Source organism: Malaya genurostris, chromosome 1, assembly GCF_030247185.1.
Source record: "Malaya genurostris strain Urasoe2022 chromosome 1, Malgen_1.1, whole genome shotgun sequence".
In the NCBI taxonomy this organism is placed as follows: domain Eukaryota; kingdom Metazoa; phylum Arthropoda; class Insecta; order Diptera; family Culicidae; genus Malaya; species Malaya genurostris.
Genome location: NC_080570.1, coordinates 93,838,744 through 93,860,689, shown reverse-complemented (window position 1 = coordinate 93,860,689; position 21,946 = coordinate 93,838,744). Strand labels below are relative to the sequence as shown.

General features: G+C 34.3%; 2 protein-coding genes across 2 annotated transcripts; both read left to right on the top strand.

Moving 5' to 3' along the window:
- Nucleotides 1-1,834: 1,834 nt before the first annotated feature.
- On the top strand, nucleotides 1,835-4,093 carry LOC131425101 (mpv17-like protein). The gene is made up of 5 exons (XM_058586695.1): nucleotides 1,835-2,004; nucleotides 2,409-2,571; nucleotides 2,624-2,757; nucleotides 3,286-3,417; nucleotides 3,714-4,093. The coding sequence occupies exons 2-5, from the start codon at nucleotides 2,448-2,450 to the stop codon at nucleotides 3,891-3,893; spliced, it is 570 nt and encodes a 189-aa protein (XP_058442678.1). The 5' UTR covers nucleotides 1,835-2,004; nucleotides 2,409-2,447; the 3' UTR covers nucleotides 3,894-4,093.
- Nucleotides 4,094-8,717: 4,624 nt separating this feature from the next.
- Nucleotides 8,718-21,935, top strand: LOC131425100 (mpv17-like protein). The gene is made up of 4 exons (XM_058586694.1): nucleotides 8,718-9,028; nucleotides 12,233-12,366; nucleotides 21,369-21,500; nucleotides 21,562-21,935. The coding sequence occupies exons 1-4, from the start codon at nucleotides 8,896-8,898 to the stop codon at nucleotides 21,730-21,732; spliced, it is 570 nt and encodes a 189-aa protein (XP_058442677.1). The 5' UTR covers nucleotides 8,718-8,895; the 3' UTR covers nucleotides 21,733-21,935.
- The last annotated feature ends 11 nt before the right edge of the window (nucleotides 21,936-21,946 follow it).

Sequence of the window (21,946 nt, the reverse complement as noted above, 5' to 3'; positions counted from 1 at the left end):
GAGTGCCATTTATTTCTCGTAATTTTTATCTATTTGGAGTCATTTAAAATTACTTTTATTAGCTCTGGTATTGACAGCTGCGGAATCCACTCAAGTTTCTACCGAATTTATCACAAGCGGGATCGTCTCAACTCAGAATCAGAGATGCCATTTATTCAGCTTTTTCTCATTCATTCACACCGGAAGGTCTAAATTGTTTGAAACAACAGAACGATTAGTAGCTTATGAAAAAATAGTTATTTTTAAGACAATATGCAGTAATTTCAATCCATAATCTATCTGTTCGTTTCAACCAGTGTGTTGTTGTTTAAAACCAGAACCCGATTGACTATAGCTTGATTGTTTCCAACAAATGTTGATTGTTTATTTGTATCCAAATAGAACCTTTATTGTAAAAAAATGTTGTCATTGGCCTGTATTTATAAATTTTTCCTTTTTTTATCATTTTTATATGCTCATTCAAATTCAGAACACAACACTGAGATTAATTTGCACGCTAGCATTATGTGCAAAGCATTTGAACTATCACTACATGTATAACACATAAAATTCATGAAAATATACACATAAAATTCACGATAATATACATATCATAAAATGAGAGTACAAACTGTTGATATTTAGTGGAAATCATGCTGCATTTATCTGAAATGCAGATCAAAACGATAATATCGTTACCTTTAGACTCTACATGAATTTCATATGAATGCCACATTGTTTTCCATAAAGATTTCGGTTGAAACACGGTTAACCGAATTAAGTGTTTTGCACATACACTTAGGCAGTACTCATTTCCACAAGAAAATGAAGTGTTGAACACATGCAGTTCGATTCGATAGCAAAACACATCACATCCAAGGGAAAAATACATCAAAGCTAAGCGAAAAATATTCTAATGTTGCATCTTAGTGAATTTGCAAACGAAATCTTAAAACAAATCGCTTTGATTATATATTGAAATGAAAAAGCATATTAAATTGAAGTGCTATGTACACATGACACGGTTCGTGGCTTTGTGCAAATTTTTATCAGTGAAGGTTTATATTCGGTACAGATTACACGGAAAAGTAAAAAAGAAGAAAAAACAGAATGTTTTCGTCTAAACGTGAGAATTTAAAAGTTTTGTATTCAATGGACAGATCATACTGTTTCCAACAATTTTTAGGAATTCGAGCAAATATTGGATGTGCACTCATTCGAACTTGGGCTCATGTAGATCATGAATCTTTATTATTATACAGTGACATCACAGATTGCAAGTATACAGGCTCGCATATGAACTGTGTGTGAAATTTTGGATAAGCAGCCTAGAAAAGATTTAGAGATGTCGCTGTAATAGACACTATTTTAAGTGCTCCAGTTATATCACGCTTAATTTTTGTTTATCAATAGATTAAAATCTCAAGTTCATTTTAATTTTATTCCGGTCTTCCGATTGAAATGGAAATAAAATGGAATAAAGTGCGTATTCCTCATTGGTGTTGGTAATAGACAAGGTAACTCTGTCATAGGCAATCATCCCGTAACTCTGTCATCATTCCGGAACGAAGTGGAACGTTTTGCAAAATCGCGGCAAACAGTCGAGTATGTGACAGTAGTGAACTCATTTCACGCGTACGATGACTGTTCGAGGCGAAACTCATTTGCTACAAGCATTGTACTTTACAAGCAAGCAAACCCGACCATTCAAAAAGTCACTCGCACACAAAAACAAATGCAAGCGGTGCTAGCATTTTTGTTATGTTTATCTCGTTATCTGATCTACGATTTTTCTTTTCACTGATCTCTGGTTGTGGGGTTACTAGTATATAGGGTATTACTGACTTTTTTTATCAAATTATCTGGCATCTCTGCCTAGAACTAGCGTTCTCTTTGGTATCAGTGATTTGCCAACTCTAGCTCTAGTAGTGTTGTAATGTGTTCTGTTCGACAATATAATGAACAAATTAGTTTAATTCTAATACTAATCGCCTAATCTATTTCGCCTATAATTAATCGTAGCAGGTGAGTTTACGGTGAAATTACTATAAAATGAAACGTAAGCATAATATTGACTCACTATCCTTGCCTCGCAAGGTCAGATCATTTTTCTTCGAGAAAAGTTCAATGTTGCTTGACGTAATTCTATTACATGTATCTATTTAAAAGTGTTTGCAAGCGTACAAAAAGAACACGTGCATGGTAAAGTAAATAATTTGTCACGCGTTGATAAAATTTGTTTGGTATTCGTTTATTCTCTTATGACCCACTTAAAGAAACCGTGTCAGTATACCACTAGCGTATATAATATACTAAATTCAAAACAAAGTAGATTTTTTTCAAGATAGATGTCGACAGACGCTTTAATCGTCATTATCACGCGAGATATGCTTAATCCGTTATAATTAATATATTGTTTTCTGTTTCAGTTACTATGTACATTGTTCTAGTGCACTTCTTGAACAAAAATGAGTTTAATATTTGTACGAAATGTTTTCAAAAGCTATCCACTTGTGAAGGGTATGATAACGTATAGCGTTATATGGCCTTCAGGGAGCCTCATTCAACAGACCATTGAAGGAAAAGATTGGCGTAAGTCGTTTGCAGTCCATTGTAATTTCATGATAACATATTAGATTCTTAGGCACTTTCAACTATAGGCAATGCTTGAATTTTGCATTGTTTGGGACGTTTTTCGTGGCTCCAACCTTGTATGGATGGGTTAAAATTTCAAGTCAAATGTGGCCAACGATGAACCTAAAAACGGGCGTTATCAAAGTAAGTGTTAATTTAAGTAGAATATTCTCAATTACCAGGTTTTTCTAACCTGGCTGCAAATAACTTGTCATTAGATATAAGGTATCTCCGGGTGAGATGTCGCACTTTTTTAAAAAATCGATATTTCTTCAAAACTATTCTCTGAATCAGAACTTATTGTTATTAAAAGTTGAATGATCCTACTACACATTGAAAAACGATTTGACGTTGAAAATAAAATTTGATCTTGACATTTATATTTGAATAAAAAATGCAAATAATTCGGTCACATCATCGTAGCACCAGATCTGAATGTGGATAATGTATAAAAGGACAGGGTTTTGCTGCTTTTGTTTGTTAGATTCACTCATATCGATATATCCCTCATGTTCACAACAATATCTTGCTCGAAACCAACGTTCTTAATTATTATCTGGCCGATTGAAAATGGTTTATGAACCATAGCCAAATGTTCTGATATAAATTATTGAACAAAGTTAATTTCAATTTTTAACTAAATTCAACTATATTCATATTCAACCCATTTAGGCCATAGTGGAGCAGTTCAGTTACGGTCCTTTTGCTGGAACAAGTTTCTTTTTTGGAATGAGTTTACTTGAGCAGAAAACAGTTACGGAATCTATTGAGGAAGTGAAATCCAAATTTCCCGAGACTTACAAGGTTTGTTTAAATGGGGTAGTACTATGGTAACAGAGGTATTTTGGCCACTTCATATATTTTGGCCCACTTAACAAACTTTATGGATTTAATCGATGTTAAATAACCCATTTTGTATCAATTTGAAGCCACATTAAATTACCTATTGCGGAAGGGTTTTTCAAAGATTTTACAGCATTTGGTGGATATTTTCACAAAGTAGGCCAAAATAAAATCAACCCTAAAGTGGGCCAAAGTACTTCTGTTACCCTATATATGTTTACTTTAATGAATGTCTTTCCATGTTTTATATTTTTAAGGTTGGAATTTGTGTATGGCCGATAATTCAAACTATAAACTTTTCACTTATACCAGAGCACAATCGAGTTCCCTTCGTGAGTGTATGTAGTTTATTATGGACAACTTTCTTGGCGTACATGAAGCAACGAACAACAACGAAAGAGTCACTAAATCCACCAGAAATTCATCACTTTGACTAGAATATGTTTTAGTGGTTACCAAAGACAAGGAATCGTTAATATGATTTAGTACAATTGATCAAATGCATTAAAACTATCGAAGCATTTTAAAATACTAATGTTAATTGTTATATGAATATTTATATGATATCTATAGTTAAATTGAATGTACCTTGTTATGAAAATAGTAATTCAAAATATATAGTATATTTTAAAAGTTATTGGTATAGTTCAATTTCTTCTGATGCATTATCATACATACCAGGCGTGTACCCAGAAAAAATTTTTGAGACGGTTTTCATAATATAGGGGAGACCGGGGCTAAATCGGACACTTTTTAGAAATTGAAAAAACATCCATTAAAATTGGTTTTTTATCCAAATCATCTCTACCGCGTCATCTCTAAGCACATTTACAAACTCGAATTAATTGCAGCCTTATAAAAATTTAATTCGTCCGGCTTAACCACATATGAGTTTCTTGGGTGGAGGAAGGCTCCGTTACAGTTGATGGTTTTGATGACGGATTTTTTTAACTTGACACCCTTCCGGAACTGGAAGTCAGATCCGGATAAAACTACAACAACCTATGAAACTATAACACAGACTAACAGACATGACAGTATGAGTAAATTCTAATAAAAATTATTTTTCGTGATGCACTAGTTCCACCTATATTGTACTGCGCGAACTATTTACTATCTGTACACCCCTTGTGTTATGTAAAAGTTTTTTTACTAGTTGGTTTCCCCTCGTTTGTCAACACCGATCAGCTGCTTGCAGGGATGCCTGATTTCATCAAAATATTTGAAAATGAATCGTCACAATGATTTATTGGATTACGTTGATAATATATTTAACTTTTTCTTGATTCATTCATTTATCCATTTATTCGACTCAAATTTGTTCATCTAGACTATTTTTTATTGTGTTGGTAGTTTTCACCCGAAATTAAGTGGCGGCAGACCAGAAGCAAGTAAATATTGTAACAAAACGGGTTCGATTTTTTATTGAGTTGGAGGATGAGAAGTAGGCGCAATTATGTATATAGTTTAGGCAATATCAAAGATAAACTCAAGATAGAGTAGTCTGCGATTTCTTAGGTATCATTTGAATAGGACCCCTCGATGAGCTCGGTTCACTGTCAATTTGAGTATTTTGAAGCAAAACAACAAGTGTCTGATCACTAGATGCGTCGTAACTATGACAATGATTGTTTATGTTTGGAAAAATATCAAGTTACAGTATGAACGATATTGAGAAATTTCGCTTTATATCAGTGATTCTTAGAATAAGAAAGTAAAAACTACTTAGAACCATTGTCTAGAATTTATTTAGTTTGTTATAGCCTCATCCCATGAAGCATCAGTTGTGGCAAGAAATCATTATATGCTGAATGTAAACATATGTGTGCTTCCTTTCTAACTTGTATTGTTTCCATGGCATTTTGTCGGAACTAGTCGACGCTTGTTAACGGAGGGTCAATAAAATTACATTATTACTGAACCAACTGGTTCACGATTACTGACCCAACATTTTTCAATGAAACGTATGGAACATTGTAATCTTCAGTTTATCTTTGGCAATATGTATTAAATCTGTATCCTGCATGAAATTCGCATGGACGTATACAAATCAATACATTACAGGTAATTCTGTATGAATGGCAACTCTGTTGGTAAATGAAAAAAATAAAGACAGTCTAGATGACAGACATGATGTTACATGTGAGTACTGTCCCAAATAATGGAATATTCGAAATGACCGTTAAAATGATTGAAGAATCAAATTTGAGTGTCCTGTCTGTTAGTCTGTGACTATAACACCTTCCAATTGAATCTAAGTTTAGAAAAATCGAATGAACCATCTATGAAAACGTGAAGTGAGTTTAGTTTTGGAAACCACTATCTCCGGTAACATCAACTCCGCAGCTTAGAATCTCTGAGATAATTGAGTGCATAAAAATAACGATGTAGACTAACAGTAAAGGTACCATTCATCTCAGCTCTACCATTCGCAAGAGAGTAGAAATAAATCAATTCGCAAGTATAGGCAGTTTCATCCGCAGAAATTCAATCGTTTAGTGAATCTAGAGGATGTATTCAAACGATTTCTTTTAACGTCTGATCCTGTAATAGCATTATCGAATAGAGTAACAACCAACGTGAGTGTACTCCATTTTCCCGATTATGCAGGTGAATTAGTTTTAACACGCTAGAAGACAGCAGTACCTTATTTTAATATATATAGCTAATAAATGTCTTACATGAAAGAGCATTTTTCAATGAAAAAACCCAATGTTTGAACACAATTTAAAAAATTTAAAAAAATATCTCCTCAGCCATTTTTTTTTACATGCTCGAAAGTATTTTCTATCAAATGAAAGAAACCGATTTTTTTTTTCATTTGCTCCAATGTTAGATATAGCAGTTTAAAAATGATCTGTTTTTTGAACTAGTTTTGCTCATAACTTCGGTTCAGAAAACGCTACCTGAATGCGCTAGTCATGAAAAAATTGGTTTGAACAAACTCTAAAAGATATTCAAAGACACCAAAATCGAGAAGTGAAAATTAAGAAAGCTAGAGAAAAAAATCCTATTTTTTTAGGAACACCCTAAGTTGCTCTAATAAAATAGCTGTAACACTAACACCGTTAGAGATACTACAATAGTGTTTTCGGCAAAGTTGCTTGATATAAGTTTTCCTACAATTTTGCCAAAGGATGCAGTCCTCTATTTCAACACATACGGAAAATAATTTTTGCATCACCCTAATAATTAGAACCACCCTAATACCTTCAAAATATGGCTTATCTTTCACTGATCATTTGTTCTGAAGACATCATAGCTCTAAAGTATAAGGCTAAGCCACAAATGTTTTTGTCCCCTCTAAATGGTGGATCCGTACCACTGTGCAATGATTAGTCCGGAAAGTCAAAATCGAAGGAGATGTGCATCTAGCGTGTAGTGATTGGACATGAGTCTGGACATCACACGAATGAAGTCCCCATTCACATCCAGTCCCCTGAACTATGCCTTTGTCGACATTTTAGGAATAATTCAGTGTATCCACCGACCCAGGTCATCTCTTGCCATGCTTGCCAGCTAGCAAGTGTTCTTTGGCGAGACGCGCTATAGAATTCGTTGAAAGCAATCGGCCTCTCATAAATTTCACCCTCAATAGTACCACGTTTGGCCAAAATATCGGCTGGGACTCAAACTATTGTGATTTGATAATTATTATTCAATGGCTAAAAAAAATAATTCGGAATACAAAAAATGCCAAATTCAGGCAGAAAATAAACTTTACCAACGTATCAAACTATACGGATTACTGAACAATTAGTAAAATGTCAAGTTTCCGATCCAATACCGAGCTAGAGAATCGGTTTTAAATGTATAGAGTAGTATATTGCGCCCATGCTAACTAATACCCCTCCTTCCTATTTTAAGCGTTCAAAACATTGCTGAAAAAAAGTTTTATCACCAAAACTATCTTTTCGTAGAATATTACTGCTGTGTAAGTTTGGTAGTTGACGTTTGCTGCAAAATATCAATGAACTGAAATTATCACTAGGCAGGTTCGGTTGCTATTTAGGAACTAACTTTTAACAGTGTTAATGTGGCTATTTTCAGTGGTTGTTTGGTGAATGCTAGTTTGAGTTTATCGCAAATACCCAGTGAATTTTGTCGAGCCGCATCGTGCCAATTATTGAAGACGTATATGCAATAAAAAATACTGCGATGCCAAGAGAAATAATGAAAAAGGCATATAACTGTTCATGAAAATCTACAACACGTAATGGAACTGTCTTTTACGTGGTTTCTACGTTCAAAGCTTACGAAACTCTATGTTATATGCTTTTTCCGCAGGGTATAATCATGAGTCAAAAATGTTTTTACCTCAGTGTAGGTTAGGAAAATTTTAAACAATGAAGAAAAATTATCTTCGCGTTTTGAAAAAACACTGTTTTTTTATGAAAAATACTGTTTAAGCAATGAAATGATTCGATAAACAATATCCGACTTTGCTTCAAGCAAATCAAACATCAAACATTCAAGCAAATCAAACATTATTGACATTATCGTCATAACTAGGTTAATTTTTTGCAATGACTAAGTGGAAACATATATTAGAGAAGTCAAATGAACGAGAAATTCACAGAAAAGATAATCTTCAAGATACGACCAGAGACAGGACTCGAACCTGCGTCCCTATACATTCCGTGCATATGCGTTACCATTTCGTTACATTAAGCAGTGTGATAGACACGGCTCTAGCACACGACTAAGTTTGATTAGCGTATATCGAACATGTTCTAAATCCTAGCCCGCCTCACGACCAGTATATCATATCCAAACATCTTCTCTGTTCTGTTGTTGCTACAGCACACACAATATTCACCAGGTTTAGCCCTCGAAAACTGTTTTCTGTTTTCAGATTGTAAAAAGCTTACTGAAAAGATTTGCATCGAATGCTGAGGTCATCACTACAATATGGTATTAAAGTGATGTAAGAATGTTGAAACACCGTTGGAACAGTTTTATTTCTTTTCAAGGAATCGAAGCTTGGAAAAAAGTATTGTGTTCTTTGTCAAAGTGGGGAATTTCCGACCAACGTGTTGAATATTGAACAAGCGAGAATCTACATTCAGGTCATTTCCAGGGTGTATATATTAATCCAACCATTGCAATTTGTTACCATTTTAAATGTATGAGCAACTTATCTTACTTCTCGACTTATATCTAGTACCCGATAGACTACTCAACCCGATGTAGTGAATCAAAGACAACTCTTTTTCCTCAAGTACAGGTATAAAGAAAAGGAAATTGGCTTCACTTCGCATGTGCAGTTCACAAACTAGTGAAAAGTAGTGAACTGACTCTGTATTACATTCAACGACAGCAGTAGTTCAGCGCTTCTTAAATCGAACAAAATTGAAAATATTAAGCATTGCATATGTGTATTGTTTACGTAACTATTCAACTATTGCTTGAAGTAACAATTGTAGAGAATTGAGTATAATGATAAACATATGGCTAAAAAGCGCGCGAGTGTTTTTCAACCGTTATCCGGTGGCTCGAGGGATGTTGACATACAGTTTAATGTGGCCTACAGGGTGCTTGGTGCAACAGACTATTGCTGGAACAGATTGGAGTGCGTAGTTTATCGTATTGGTGCTTTTTGAACAGTCAGTTTTAAAGATAAATAAATGTACTGTATACATAATCATCCATCGAATCAAACTAGGAAGGAATCATAAAAATTCACCCAAACTCATCTACTATGCACCTTGGCAATGATCTTGGCACGGTACCAAAATAACGTAAATTTCTTTGGCACACGCTTTTTACTAGCTAGTTTTAAATACCGTTAGATGTGCGACTATATATGACTATTTTCTCCCGTCGTTAATCGAAAATCAGGAGCCCGGATAGCCAAGAACGGTTTGTTTAGCTGCCTACTGATAATGGCTATCGATTTGTGTAGTTTATATAACTCCGGAACCGGAAATGGGATCTAGATGAAATTCAGGTATTCTATATGGGACCACGAGACCTTTCATATGAATGTAAGTTTGCCAAAACCAGGTTTAGCCATCTCCGAGAAAATCTAGTGAGATTTTTTGACACATACATACACACATACACACACAACCATTGCTCGATGAACTGAGTCGAATGGTATGTGACACTTGGCCTTCCGGGTCAATTTTTACTAGTCGATTTTTCAAGTTATTGCATAACCTTCCTATATAAGAAAGGCAAAAAGCATTTTGTAAAATTCATAAAAACTGATCTTATTCTTCAACTCATCAAGTTGTTATGTGTTGTTATGAATAGCCAAATTTTCATGACTCGTATTGTCTATGGGAACTGCCACGTAATATATTGTATTTCTATGAGTCGGTTTTGAAAATATTTTGTACTTCTATGTGTCGGTTTTGCACAATACGCTTTGTTCGATGAGTCGTTCATTCATGTGTTGGGAATTTTGCGTCAACAATTGTAATTGATTTTGATCATGTTGATATTCGTTACCAAGTGAGTCCTAACACCTCCCCTCGTCTCCTCTTTCTCCTATATACAGCACTGCGCAAAACACAACTCAGCTTCGGTTGTGTTTCTTGCTGGTGTACTCGAAACTGTTATTGTAAACAGTGTACAAAATCAGAATCCGTACCACAGCGTAGAGTACACGTTACACAACCGGCTGCGAAACCGAACACGATGTTAAGCTGACGAGAATATTCCCGCTTGTGAGGAGTTCTGGCAACCGGCAGAAGACTGGTTGCTCTCGCCGGACGTGTCTTGCTTATAGCCTGTTCGCACTATACCGGGACGTCCCGGACGGGACCTTCCGGGATTATCCGGGACGTTTTTTTTCCTCATCGGCGATGACTGAGCTGCCGGCGTGTGCATGTATTGGAATCCCGGACCTGGGATAAAATCCATTTGCTTGCCACCGATATTCCTTACCGAGTTTTTCGCACTATGCCGACAGCCCACACAGAAAGAGAGTGAATTGAGAGAGCAAGAGCGAAAGGAAGACCGAAGTGTGCTTGTTCATAGGTAGTTATGCTGATGGCAATTGAAATGAATCCAAATCGTATCATTGATATTTCTTAGCTTAATTGATTGATTGATTTAGTTAATCATCAAGAGTCCTTACAATCGAGTAATGTCATAGTAATTAGCCATTACATTACATTTTGGGATGGTGATTTTTCAATTGTTGCTACTCATTACATATTCAAATACACTACTGATCCTCGTCTAAGGTCCCCTGTTGATTATGTTATCATTGAATTAAATAGAAATGTATCTATCTTCCGTTTTTTTTTCGTTCGACTCTATTTGATATTCGCCAATCCTGCAAGTACATACAAAAATGAAAAAGAATCTTGATACGAGGTAAATGAGATTGAAATATGGATATTTTGAGGGATGAATATAATTTTGTCGTGAATACGACTTACTTTACTATGGGGTGCCTTTTCAAAATTTACCCTCTGAGAGAGTGATAAGTTTTTGATCGTGAATATCTCTTGTTGTATCTAACGAATCAACATAAAATTATATAATTTATATAACTGCACTACCAATAGAATCGAAATTTTTTAACTTAAACCTGTATAGCAAAAGCATTGAAGTATTTTAATAGTACACTATTGAAAAACCTGTCTCATTTGACCCATGTCAACACTAACCAATCAGAACGCATTCTGAGGAAGAGAACAAAATATCTGCTGCTGTACAACAAATCGTTCGAGAAAAATGTTCCGAAAAGTGATGAATATCGTAGTGAATTCCTCAATTTGGTCCGTCTGAATGCTAGAAACGAATCCCTACAGCATATTGATAGTTTCTTTCAATAAATTATGCAAATCCGAAATGAAATAATCGGCATTAAAATTCTTTATGCGGCTATTTTTATAGCCGTTAGGACCGCCCATTAGTGAAAAAGCTACAAACGAAATCACGTAAAAAGAAAGCTCCTAACAAAAATTGGATCAGTTTGGATTCTATCGCCACTGCGAGCAGATGTATTTTGTGTCGTTTGCAAAGCTAGTTTCGCTTCCGACAAGATCGATTACGTCACAGTTGCCAGTCATTTGCATTGATAAAAAAAACAACCTGGAATTAGATGACGGAAGTCAGCGGCATTCATCCGAATTTGAATTCAACTCATCACTCTCCATCACGAACGCTTTTATAAAAGGCTCTTTTCAGAGACACCATTATTTTATTATAAAGAACTATACTGGGTATTTCATAATATTTGTGTTTCAGAATGTTAAATGTAACTAATCGGTACTTTAGTTCAGGTGCATCGTTTCAAATTCTACATACAATTTCATACAATTGATCAACTAATTGATATTCGGAAGTGTTAAGGAACATGTCAGTTATTTTCGTATTCGCGACATCCAGTTATGGCTCTGACATTGGGGGTCTCTTTGGGTCTCTCATATTTGTTTATATATATATATATATATATATATATATATATATATATATATATATATATATATATATATATATATATATATATATATATATATATATATATATATATATATATATATATATATATATATATATATATATATATATATATATATATATATATATATATATATAATTTTAAGCAAAAGAAAATAAACACTAAAAAATTACCGAACCATTCGTTAAATCCATTTGGTTTAAAGTTTACGGTGGTTGCTTCACAATTCAGCAATTACCGAATGATCAGCAATCAATTCAATTATCGAACGTCCAGCTGTTGAAAATTCGATAAAAATTACTGAATTCTGCGAAATTTACTAAGTGTGTACGTTTCATTCTAACTCTATTATAGGAAACTATGACTGGAATAAATGCTTTAGATTCTTCATATACGGAGGATTCATAGTTGCGCCATCTCTTTACTGCTGGATTAGGTTGGCGTCATTGATGTGGCCAGCGCAAAGCCTCAGGTCTGCCATTGCTAAGGTAACTGTAACACTTTCATTATGAGTAAATTATAACTTATTTAGTAAAATCATTTCATCACATAGAAGCTAGAAAAAATTCTCGATTGACAGCGGCAAACAAAACTTTGCTAAAATACCCGAAATAGACTTTCCGCGAAAAAGAAAAAAAAGTTACTAGTTGCAAAAAGCAGCATTTCCAAGAAAGCATCATCCCGTTACAATACTTGGTCTTAATGAATTACTTCTTTGTAATTGTTTCAGATTATATTTCGCACACATTTGCTTTGAGATTAAAAAATCGAAGACATACAATGCTAACGAAACTAATAATAAACTAATTTTAAAGGTCAGTGTACTTTTTAGTGGCCAGAAAAATTATATTGAATATGGTTGGAATTCTAAGAAAAATGAAATTAATTTTAACCCACTTGTACAACTTTTGCACTATTCGAACTTTGGCGGAATAGATTTTTTTGTTTTTTGTGAGCTATATTTCTTACTTATATCACAGATAACAGATATACAGGAAAACTCCGTCACACTTTCCTTTCGATGGAAAAAATTGTTCCGTACCACGAAATATTTTATCGAATGTAATGTTCACTGACCTGCCGGAGAAGGTCATGTACAAGCACTTCTATTGCACCTACCACGTACGAAAGGATTTTCTTATTTCAGGTTATCATATACAACACTGTACACCTAGTTGTTAACCGAAGCGAATGCAATTGCATTTCGTTCATGTCTAAACATAATATACACTGAGTTACAAGCCTTGATGAATTACATGTCATAAACATCTTATACGTCTGGATGTAACCGTTCTTTTAGTAAGATTCCAATTTCGTTTGCTGCTGGTCTAACTTTTGTAGCACTTGAAATCAATACGAATTGAATATGAACACAGACTAACAGACTCAAATTAGATTCTTCAATCATTTTAACGGTCATTTCTAATATTCCTTTATTTGGGACAGTACTCACATGTGTCATGATGGCGCCACGTTACCCTATCAAAAACATCCTGTCTGTCATCTAGACTGTGTTTATTTTTTTCATTTATCAACAGAGTTGCCATTCATACAGAATTACCTGTAATGTATTGATTTGTATACGTCCATGCGAATTTCATGCAGGATACAGATTTAATACATATTGCCAAAACTATATACATAATAGTGCCTACTTCTCATCCTCCAACGCAAGACAAAATCGAACCCGTTTTGTTACAATATTTACTTGCTTCTGGTCTGCCGCCACTTATTTTGGGTGGAAACTACCAACACAATAAAAAATAGTCTAGATGAACAACGTTGAGTCAAATAAATGGTTACCTTCCGCGAAAAAGTTAAATATATTATCAACGTAATCCAATAATTTATTGTGACGATTCATTTTCAAATATTTTGATAAAATCAGACATCCCTGCAAGCAGCTGATCGGTGTTGACGAACGAGGGGAAACCAACTAGTAAAAAAACAAGGGGTGTACAGATAGTAAATAGTTCGCGCAGTACAATACAGGTGGAACTAGTGCATCACGAAAAATTATTTTTATAAGAATTTACTTATACTGTCATGTCTGTTAGTCTGTGTCGAAAGGGTGAAGTGTTAACACGAACTGATAGTTTGGAGTTAGTCGTATCAGAACTAGTTGTCTATTGCTAGTTGGGTAAAGATAAACTAGAAAATTGAAATTTGAGAATAAATGTATACTTTCGTGCATTTTTCGTGGTAGAGGAGTTCTTAACTAATTGTCTGCCCGATGGATCTAAATTTCGAGTCTGAAAAACTACAATAAGTTTGCCTAAAATTGTGTAATGAAACTATTGACAGAACCGAGATAATCGTTCACAGCTAAATCAGTTGAAATTCCATAGTTTTCCAGTAATAAGTAATGACGGCGAAATGGAATCTGCGTTGTACGAGACTCCACTGTGCAACGATCATATGCTATTTAACTATTCTATAAAACATGATCAAAATATCAATAGTTACATTTGACACTGAAATGAAATTTTCATGAAGGGTTTTTTTCAACAATGAAAAATTGGGCAGCTCAACCTGCTTCTAACTTCTGACACCCACTCCAACTCTCGACTGCTGTAGCCGGCTTTTATCTGTAGCAGATGAACAGATGATCTGTGTGATACTCGTGACGTTCATATATTACTGGCTAGGTTCCAGCCAGAGATGCCAGGTAAAAATTTCAAATATCTGCAGACAGGGTCTGTAAATCTGAAAAAAAAATCTGCAATCAGCAAGTATGTCTTGCTGGCAGCAATTTCTCTATAAAGTATGACACGCATAACTGACTTGGCGAGCAAAAAAAAAAGGTCGCGGAAATTTCAAAAGTCTGTAAATATAGACTAAAGTCTGCGAGAATTTCAAAAGTCTGCAAAAATCTGCGAGAATTTCAACTCTAGTGACTCTAGTCTAAACTAGTGCTTGGCATTTGCGCTGCCTATTTGTATGAGAAGAGAGATGCTAATCTAAAAAAAACTGTTATAATCCACCTAGTGGTGTAATGATGCCTTTCTCATATCAATCATACTATCATCTAAAATACTGTGGTATTCTTCAAAATAATTCTCTTATATTCTAAAAAAAATAACAGAAATCGGTTTGCTTGACCGTCTACTGATAAAAACGCATTTTTCGCCCTTTTCAGTGATTGTATAAAATTTTTAACACACTTTACCCTATATTTCCGGATCCGGAATTCAGATTCGGATGAAATTCAGGAATTACGTATGGGACCACAGGACCTTTCATTTGAACCTAAGTGTGAAAATCGGTTGCGCCATCTATGAGAAAAGTTAGAACGCATATTTTCATATTTTTGCACATTTTACCCCATAATTCCGGAACTGGAAGTCGGATCGAAATAATATTCAGGAATTTTGTATGGGACGATAACACAGACTAACAGACAGGACACTCAAATTTGATTCTTCAATCATTTTAACGGTCATTTCGAATATTCCATTATTTGGGACAGTACTCATATGTGTCATGATGGCGCCACGTTACCCTATCAAAAACATCCTTGCTGTCATCTAGACTATGTTTATTTTTTTCATTTACCAACAGAGTTGCCATTTATGCAGGATTACCTGTAATGTATTGATTTGTATACGTCCATGCGAATTTCATGCAGGATACAGATTTAATACATATTGCCAAAGATAAACTGAAGATTACAATGTTCCATACGTTTCATTGAAAAATGTTGGGTCAGTAATCGTGAACCAGTTGGCTCAGTAATAATGTAATTTTATTGACCCTCCGTTAACAAGCGTCGACTAGTTCCGACAAAATGCCATGGAAACAATACAAGTTAGAAAGGAAGCACACATATGTTTACATTCAGCATATAATGATTTCTTGCCACAACTGATGCTTCATGGGATGAGGCTATAACAAACTAAATAAATTCTAGACAATGGTTCTAAGTAGTTTTCACTTTCTTATTCTAAGAATCACTGATATAAAGCGAAATTTCTCAATATCGTTCATACTGTAACTTGATATTTTTCCAAACATAAACAATCATTGTCATAGTTACGACGCATCTAGTGATCAGACACTTGTTGTTTTGCTTCAAAATACTCAAATTGACAGTGAACCGAGCTCATCGAGGGGTCCTATTCAAATGATACCTAAGAAATCGCAGACTACTCTATCTTGAGTTTATCTTTGATATTGTCTAAACTATATACATAATTGCGCCTACTTCTCATCCTCCAACTCAATAAAAAATCGAACCCGTTTTGTTACAATATTTACTTGCTTCTGGTCTGCCGCCACTTAATTTCGGGTGAAAACTACCAACACAATAAAAAATAGTCTAGATGAACAAATTTGAGTCGAATAAATGGTTACCCTCCAACATCAAGAAAAAGTTAAATATATTATCAACGTAATCCAATAAAACATTGTGACGATTCATTTTCAAATATTTTGATGAAATCAGGCATCCCTGCAAGCAGCTGATCGGTGTTGACAAACGAGGGGAAACCAACTAGTAAAAAAACTTTTACATAACACAAGGGGTGTACAGATAGTAAATAGTTCGCGCAGTACAATATAGGTGGAACTAGTGCATCACGAAAAATATTTTTTATTAGAATTTACTCATACTGTCATGTCTGTTAGTCTGTGACGATAAGACCTTTCATTTGTAAAAATCGGTTCAGCCATCTCCGAGAAACTTTAGTGCCAAAAAACGTTACATATACACATACGCACATACACACAGACATTTTGCGTACTCGACGAACTGAGTCAAATGGTATATGACACACGGCCCTCCGGGCCTCGGTTCAAAAGTCGGTTTTCCCAGTGATTGCATAACCTTCCTATATGAGAAAGGCAAAAATGGAATATTGTGGTCTTCCACATTAAAAAAATGAAACCGAAGCACTTTAACAATTCCAAAATATTTATTTTTTACTAAAAAACCCTGAGTGGTACCAAAATTGGAAGCATGAAAATATATGCTTAAAAGCCAAGACATACATATTTAAAAGATTGTAAACCTTCCCAACATCTGATTTTTTTAAATTTCTTAGTCAAAATTCAGATAAAATGAAAAATAATAGATCCACCCTACCAAAAAATATTTTTTTCGACAAAATTACCTGAAAAACTATTTCTGAATAAGCACGTCACGTCGAGGTGATTTGGGTTTCATCCAAGGAAAAATTTTACGCTTGTCTCCTGGAACGAATAACACGTGAAACAATGTTGCACCATCGAGGAAATCCTTTTGAAATGAAAATTTCAAGCTTACACCCCTGACATATTAGAGTCGCAAAAAAATTCTTTCGAAATTAGAGATTGTTACAAAAAAAATATCAATGTGGATTTCGATCCGTCGACTTATTTGTTGTCAGCGATATAAAATTACACCGATTAAAATAAATATAGACTCTGAACGTTTTCCGTGAAAAACAATTTAAATTATTATATGAGCGCGAGCGCAAACGAGCGCTTTCTATTGAAACGCTGCAACAAATTTTTTTGTCACGGTTTTAAAAAAATGCAATTTTTATCGATTCTCATACGCCACAGATTTTGCTGAAAATGGAAAGAATCGAAGATTTTCTGTAGGACTTTATTCCACGAATCGAGAATATTTATTTTTCAAAATTTTTCTCGTCTTTTTGTAAATTAAAAATGATAGAAATAATACACTTTTCATTGCATTATCGTTTTAAGTACATGTACAAACTGTCGTGTACAATAATTGAAAAATATATTTATTATTATAGTCTGTTACATAAGAGCGTGGTCACTGTTGTGAGAAAATCAAAAGACTCAACATGAAAATATTTTTGAATATTGATTTATTAGATCAAAAACTTGCATGCGAATACATTAATAGCAAGTCTAATCCAAGTAATGGACATTGAATCGATGATTCAGTGTAAGTTACCAAAAATATTTTTTGGTTCATTTTTCTGAAAACCAATTTTTCGAAGTTCATGAACACGATCCAGCAAAACTACTTAACCGATTCTTTTCCAAACTGGAACATACTTTTTTGGTATAAAATGCCTCCCCTCTACGTCGTTGAAATTTTGCCTTTATCATATTACAGTTGTTTTTCACCTCAAAATTGGCGGAAATTTTAACGTAAGAAGGCGATTTTAGCTTAAATATGCCACGGTGATGAAATCAAAATAATCAAATGGTTTTTGATTCAAATTATCCCCTACTCCCCGCTTAACCTTGTTGGTTGAAGTGTTAAAAATTATTCGAGAGAAAATCTCAGGAATTCTTTTCTTTAATTCAAATTATTCATCACCAAAACACTAAAATATATACTGGAATTGAAAATGGAAAAACCATTACTATTTACGCTATGAGACGCACTGATATAATCCACTTTTTCCGAAGTTCCGCTTTTAACAGTTGGAGTGTAAATGTATAAAATGCAGACTTCCGGTACTGCGTGAATTACTCCTGACAACACAACAAAAGCGCTCGCCTAAAGATTTTCTCCTTTTTTGCAAATTTTTGAGCTCAATTAAGCGTTGTAAGAAACTAATCTGAAACATCTGAATTTGGAAACTAGAAATTCATAATAACATAATATTTAAAAAAGAAGCATTTTATGAGATTCATAAGAGCTGATCGGATTTGTCAACTGATAAAGTTGTAATGTATTGTTTTGAGTACCCAAATTTCTAGAACTCGTATTTTTTATGGGAACTTCCAAGTATCTGAGTTCTAAAAAGTCTTCAAGGAATTACTTAGATGTATTAGTCGACAACAACAAGTATCACATTCAGCATTGAAATCAAAAAAAAATAAACAATTTTGCTATAGGACCATTTTGGTAATGAATTGAACGACAAAATTGACCGTGTTAAACAGCATGCTCAAACATGTCTCCCTCATATTAGTCAATTAAAAATACTCATGGTTTATAACTATCCACAGAAAAGGGCTGCTTTACTAGCGAACAAAATGTGCCGTAAGCCCACAGCACTCAATCACTAAAAATATTCCTTATTTCTATGTGTCGGTTTTGCACGATACTCTTTGTGCGATGATTCGTTCAATTCATGTGTTTGGAATTTTGCGTGCCTTATTTTGGCACTGAATTTTACCTTAATGCTCGTTCATAGCAAAACTTAAACTTTAGCGGCCCTTTCATGAGAATTATTAATGTCATTTTAATTGATTACTAAAGAAATGACATTCAAAACTTGTATGTAGAATCCATCATTACTGCCCTTACACGTTCATTAAAATGACATTACATTTTAGTAATGACTTTTCTAATCAAGGATGGTTTTTATCGTATCAAAGAACGTTCACTGGCAACTTTTCAATGATTGAATCAGTGCCATCAAAAGCGGCCCTTACACGAGCATTATTATTGTCATTTTTAATGATGTCTAAGTAATGATGTATTTTAAATTTGATAGAAATCTCGTCATTACTGCACCATTACACGTTCATAAAAATGACATTATTTTTTAGTAATGACACTTTTAATGATAGTGTAAGGTCCGCTAAAGAGAGTTGGAAATCATCGCAACAACAAAAACCCGGCATGGCTCATTTAACATAGAATCGACACCAGTGCGAGAGCGAATTTCTCTCGATGACATTTCTGAGAATCAAAGGTTAGCACGCTGCTGTGGGGATCTTCTCTGATGCAACAAACGGTCGCTTATTCTCGTTTCGCGATCCGAATTTATACAGGCAGTTGATAATTGCGATAAAATCATTTTACTATTGCCGCTTATTCTAACTATGTGCATATAATCTTTGTATAAGTTGTGTCTATGAAAATTTCTGTGAATACTCCACACAAGGGTTTTGAAATATTGCAGCCTAGTATGAGAATCATCAAGTTGAATCATCGATTCCATTTCCTACGATAATTGTCAACTTGCGATTCTCTCTTGGGAAATTCCACACAGCAACGATCATTATCAGACTGTATTTTTTTTAAGAGCCGTGAAATACTCAGAGTAAGAAGTGGAGCGAAGGAATGTAGAAAAAATCTCTCGTGGTTCATGCATTGAGAGACTCGAGTTCTTGTAGCATCTTCTACCGGATTGAAAATGTTGTATACTATATAGATAGCAATATAGCAGCTTCTGTCAAATTTTCGGCAATCACCAACACTGGAACTTCTAATCATCGTGTAAGGGCCGCTTTTGAGTTACTTTTGGACGTATCATACTACTGAAACAGAGGTCCATTGTGGAGCCATTTTTAATATGAGGAGTTGGAGCCCCATTGGACTAGTTTTACTGGAGAATTTTGGAAGTTTTTATCCACTTTTTTTTAATAAACACTACTGTAACATGTATGTAACATACCGGTATAGTACTTCTACTTCATGTAGAATAACAACAAATTTTCTTTCTATATCAAGATAACACGCAATATCCTCACTTTTTCTGTAGAAGTAAAAACAACAACAAACCGTCCCTGCAAACTGAACGATTATTTCGAGCAGCATGCCGTTCAACAAACGCTTCACGACCAACAAAATATAATCGCTTCCTAAGTAGGTGATAATTGCAATTATTTGTGTAATATTTTCGATAGTCTACATATTTATTACATTGTTAAACTCATGCACTTAAAAGCATGTTAAACAAGGAGGTGCTTTAGTGGTTCGAATACCTTCTGAAACTATCATATTCTATTATTATTCGGATACCTTATGAAACTCAAGAAATTATCATATACTTATTCTCCTCTTTAAACATTTAAGTCAATTATAAATTAAATAATTTCCAATAAACGTCTTTGAAACCAAAAAGTTTTCAAATCATTTAATAAACATTTCCAATCGTATTGAAATTAATCAACATGTTCTGAAACACTCTCCGAAAAAAATTTCGAAATCATGCAAATATTCGAAGGCTTCACAGAAAGTCTTTTACTAAATGTATCATTTGATTGCAAATTACTTTCACATTAGAAAGGAAAAATGTTAAAAATCGATTGAACCGTTTTCAATGCAAGCATGCAACATTGAACTGACGTATCCAAACCACTACATTTCGTTTGAGGATGTGTAAACAAAAATGGGATGTTTCGTTCGTACGAACGAATCTCGAATACGCGAAATATTCGAAACTAAGATGGCATACATTCGCAGAGATCTACCCAAAATCAACTGAAATTTTTTGTACACTTTCCTAAACAAACTATTATAGCCATTTTATAAAATAAAGTAAGGATGAATTTTAGTCGTCATACTAATTTAAAAAGACGAAAATCCATAGGGCATAATATAAGGGCAGTAAGTAATTAAAAAATTGTAATGAGACACAGGAAAAATTAACCGTTTCCATAGTCAGATTTCTCTTTCGTTAACTAAAAAAAGCTTGGAACTTCTTTTGGGTTTGGTTTTTCTTTTTGTGGCAAATGTTTTTGGTAGACGTCGCTTGCTGTGGAATAAGGTGTAACAATACTAACCTCTAATTTCCTGTAGAATATGATAGTAGGAATACTAAACATTTGTAATTTTAATTCCTTGCAGGCGCTCACCGAACAAGTCAGCTACACACCACTAGCCATGACATGTTTTTATTTTGGCATGAGTTTAATGGAGTCTAAAACGATTGAAGAGTCTTTTCTGGAAGTAAAAACTAAAGTGCCCCCAACATACAAGGTAAGAAAAACAAATTATATACTCGAATTTTCGAATACTATTACGCAAACTATTGTTTCAGGTCGCTCTTTGCATCTGGCCTCTTCTACAGACATTTAACTTTTCGGTTGTCCCAGAAAAGAATCGCGTGCCTTTTGTTAGTATGTGCAGTTTGCTTTGGACTATTTTTCTGGCATACATGAAGCAATTGGAATTGGAGAAACTACAGAACAAGGAATCCATTTACCAATGATAAAAGTTTTTATTTCTGTACCGCGATTTTGCTTACACTAATTAATAAAAAAAATCATGATTCTTTGAACACAGAAGAACTTCCTTTTATAATAACTTTTTGAACTCTTATTTTATCTAAGGTAGAGAGCAATTCTGATAAAGCCTCCGTAGAAACATTTTCAAGAGTGCCTTTTTTCATTATTCGCTGCCCGACGACCATACGATACTGTAGT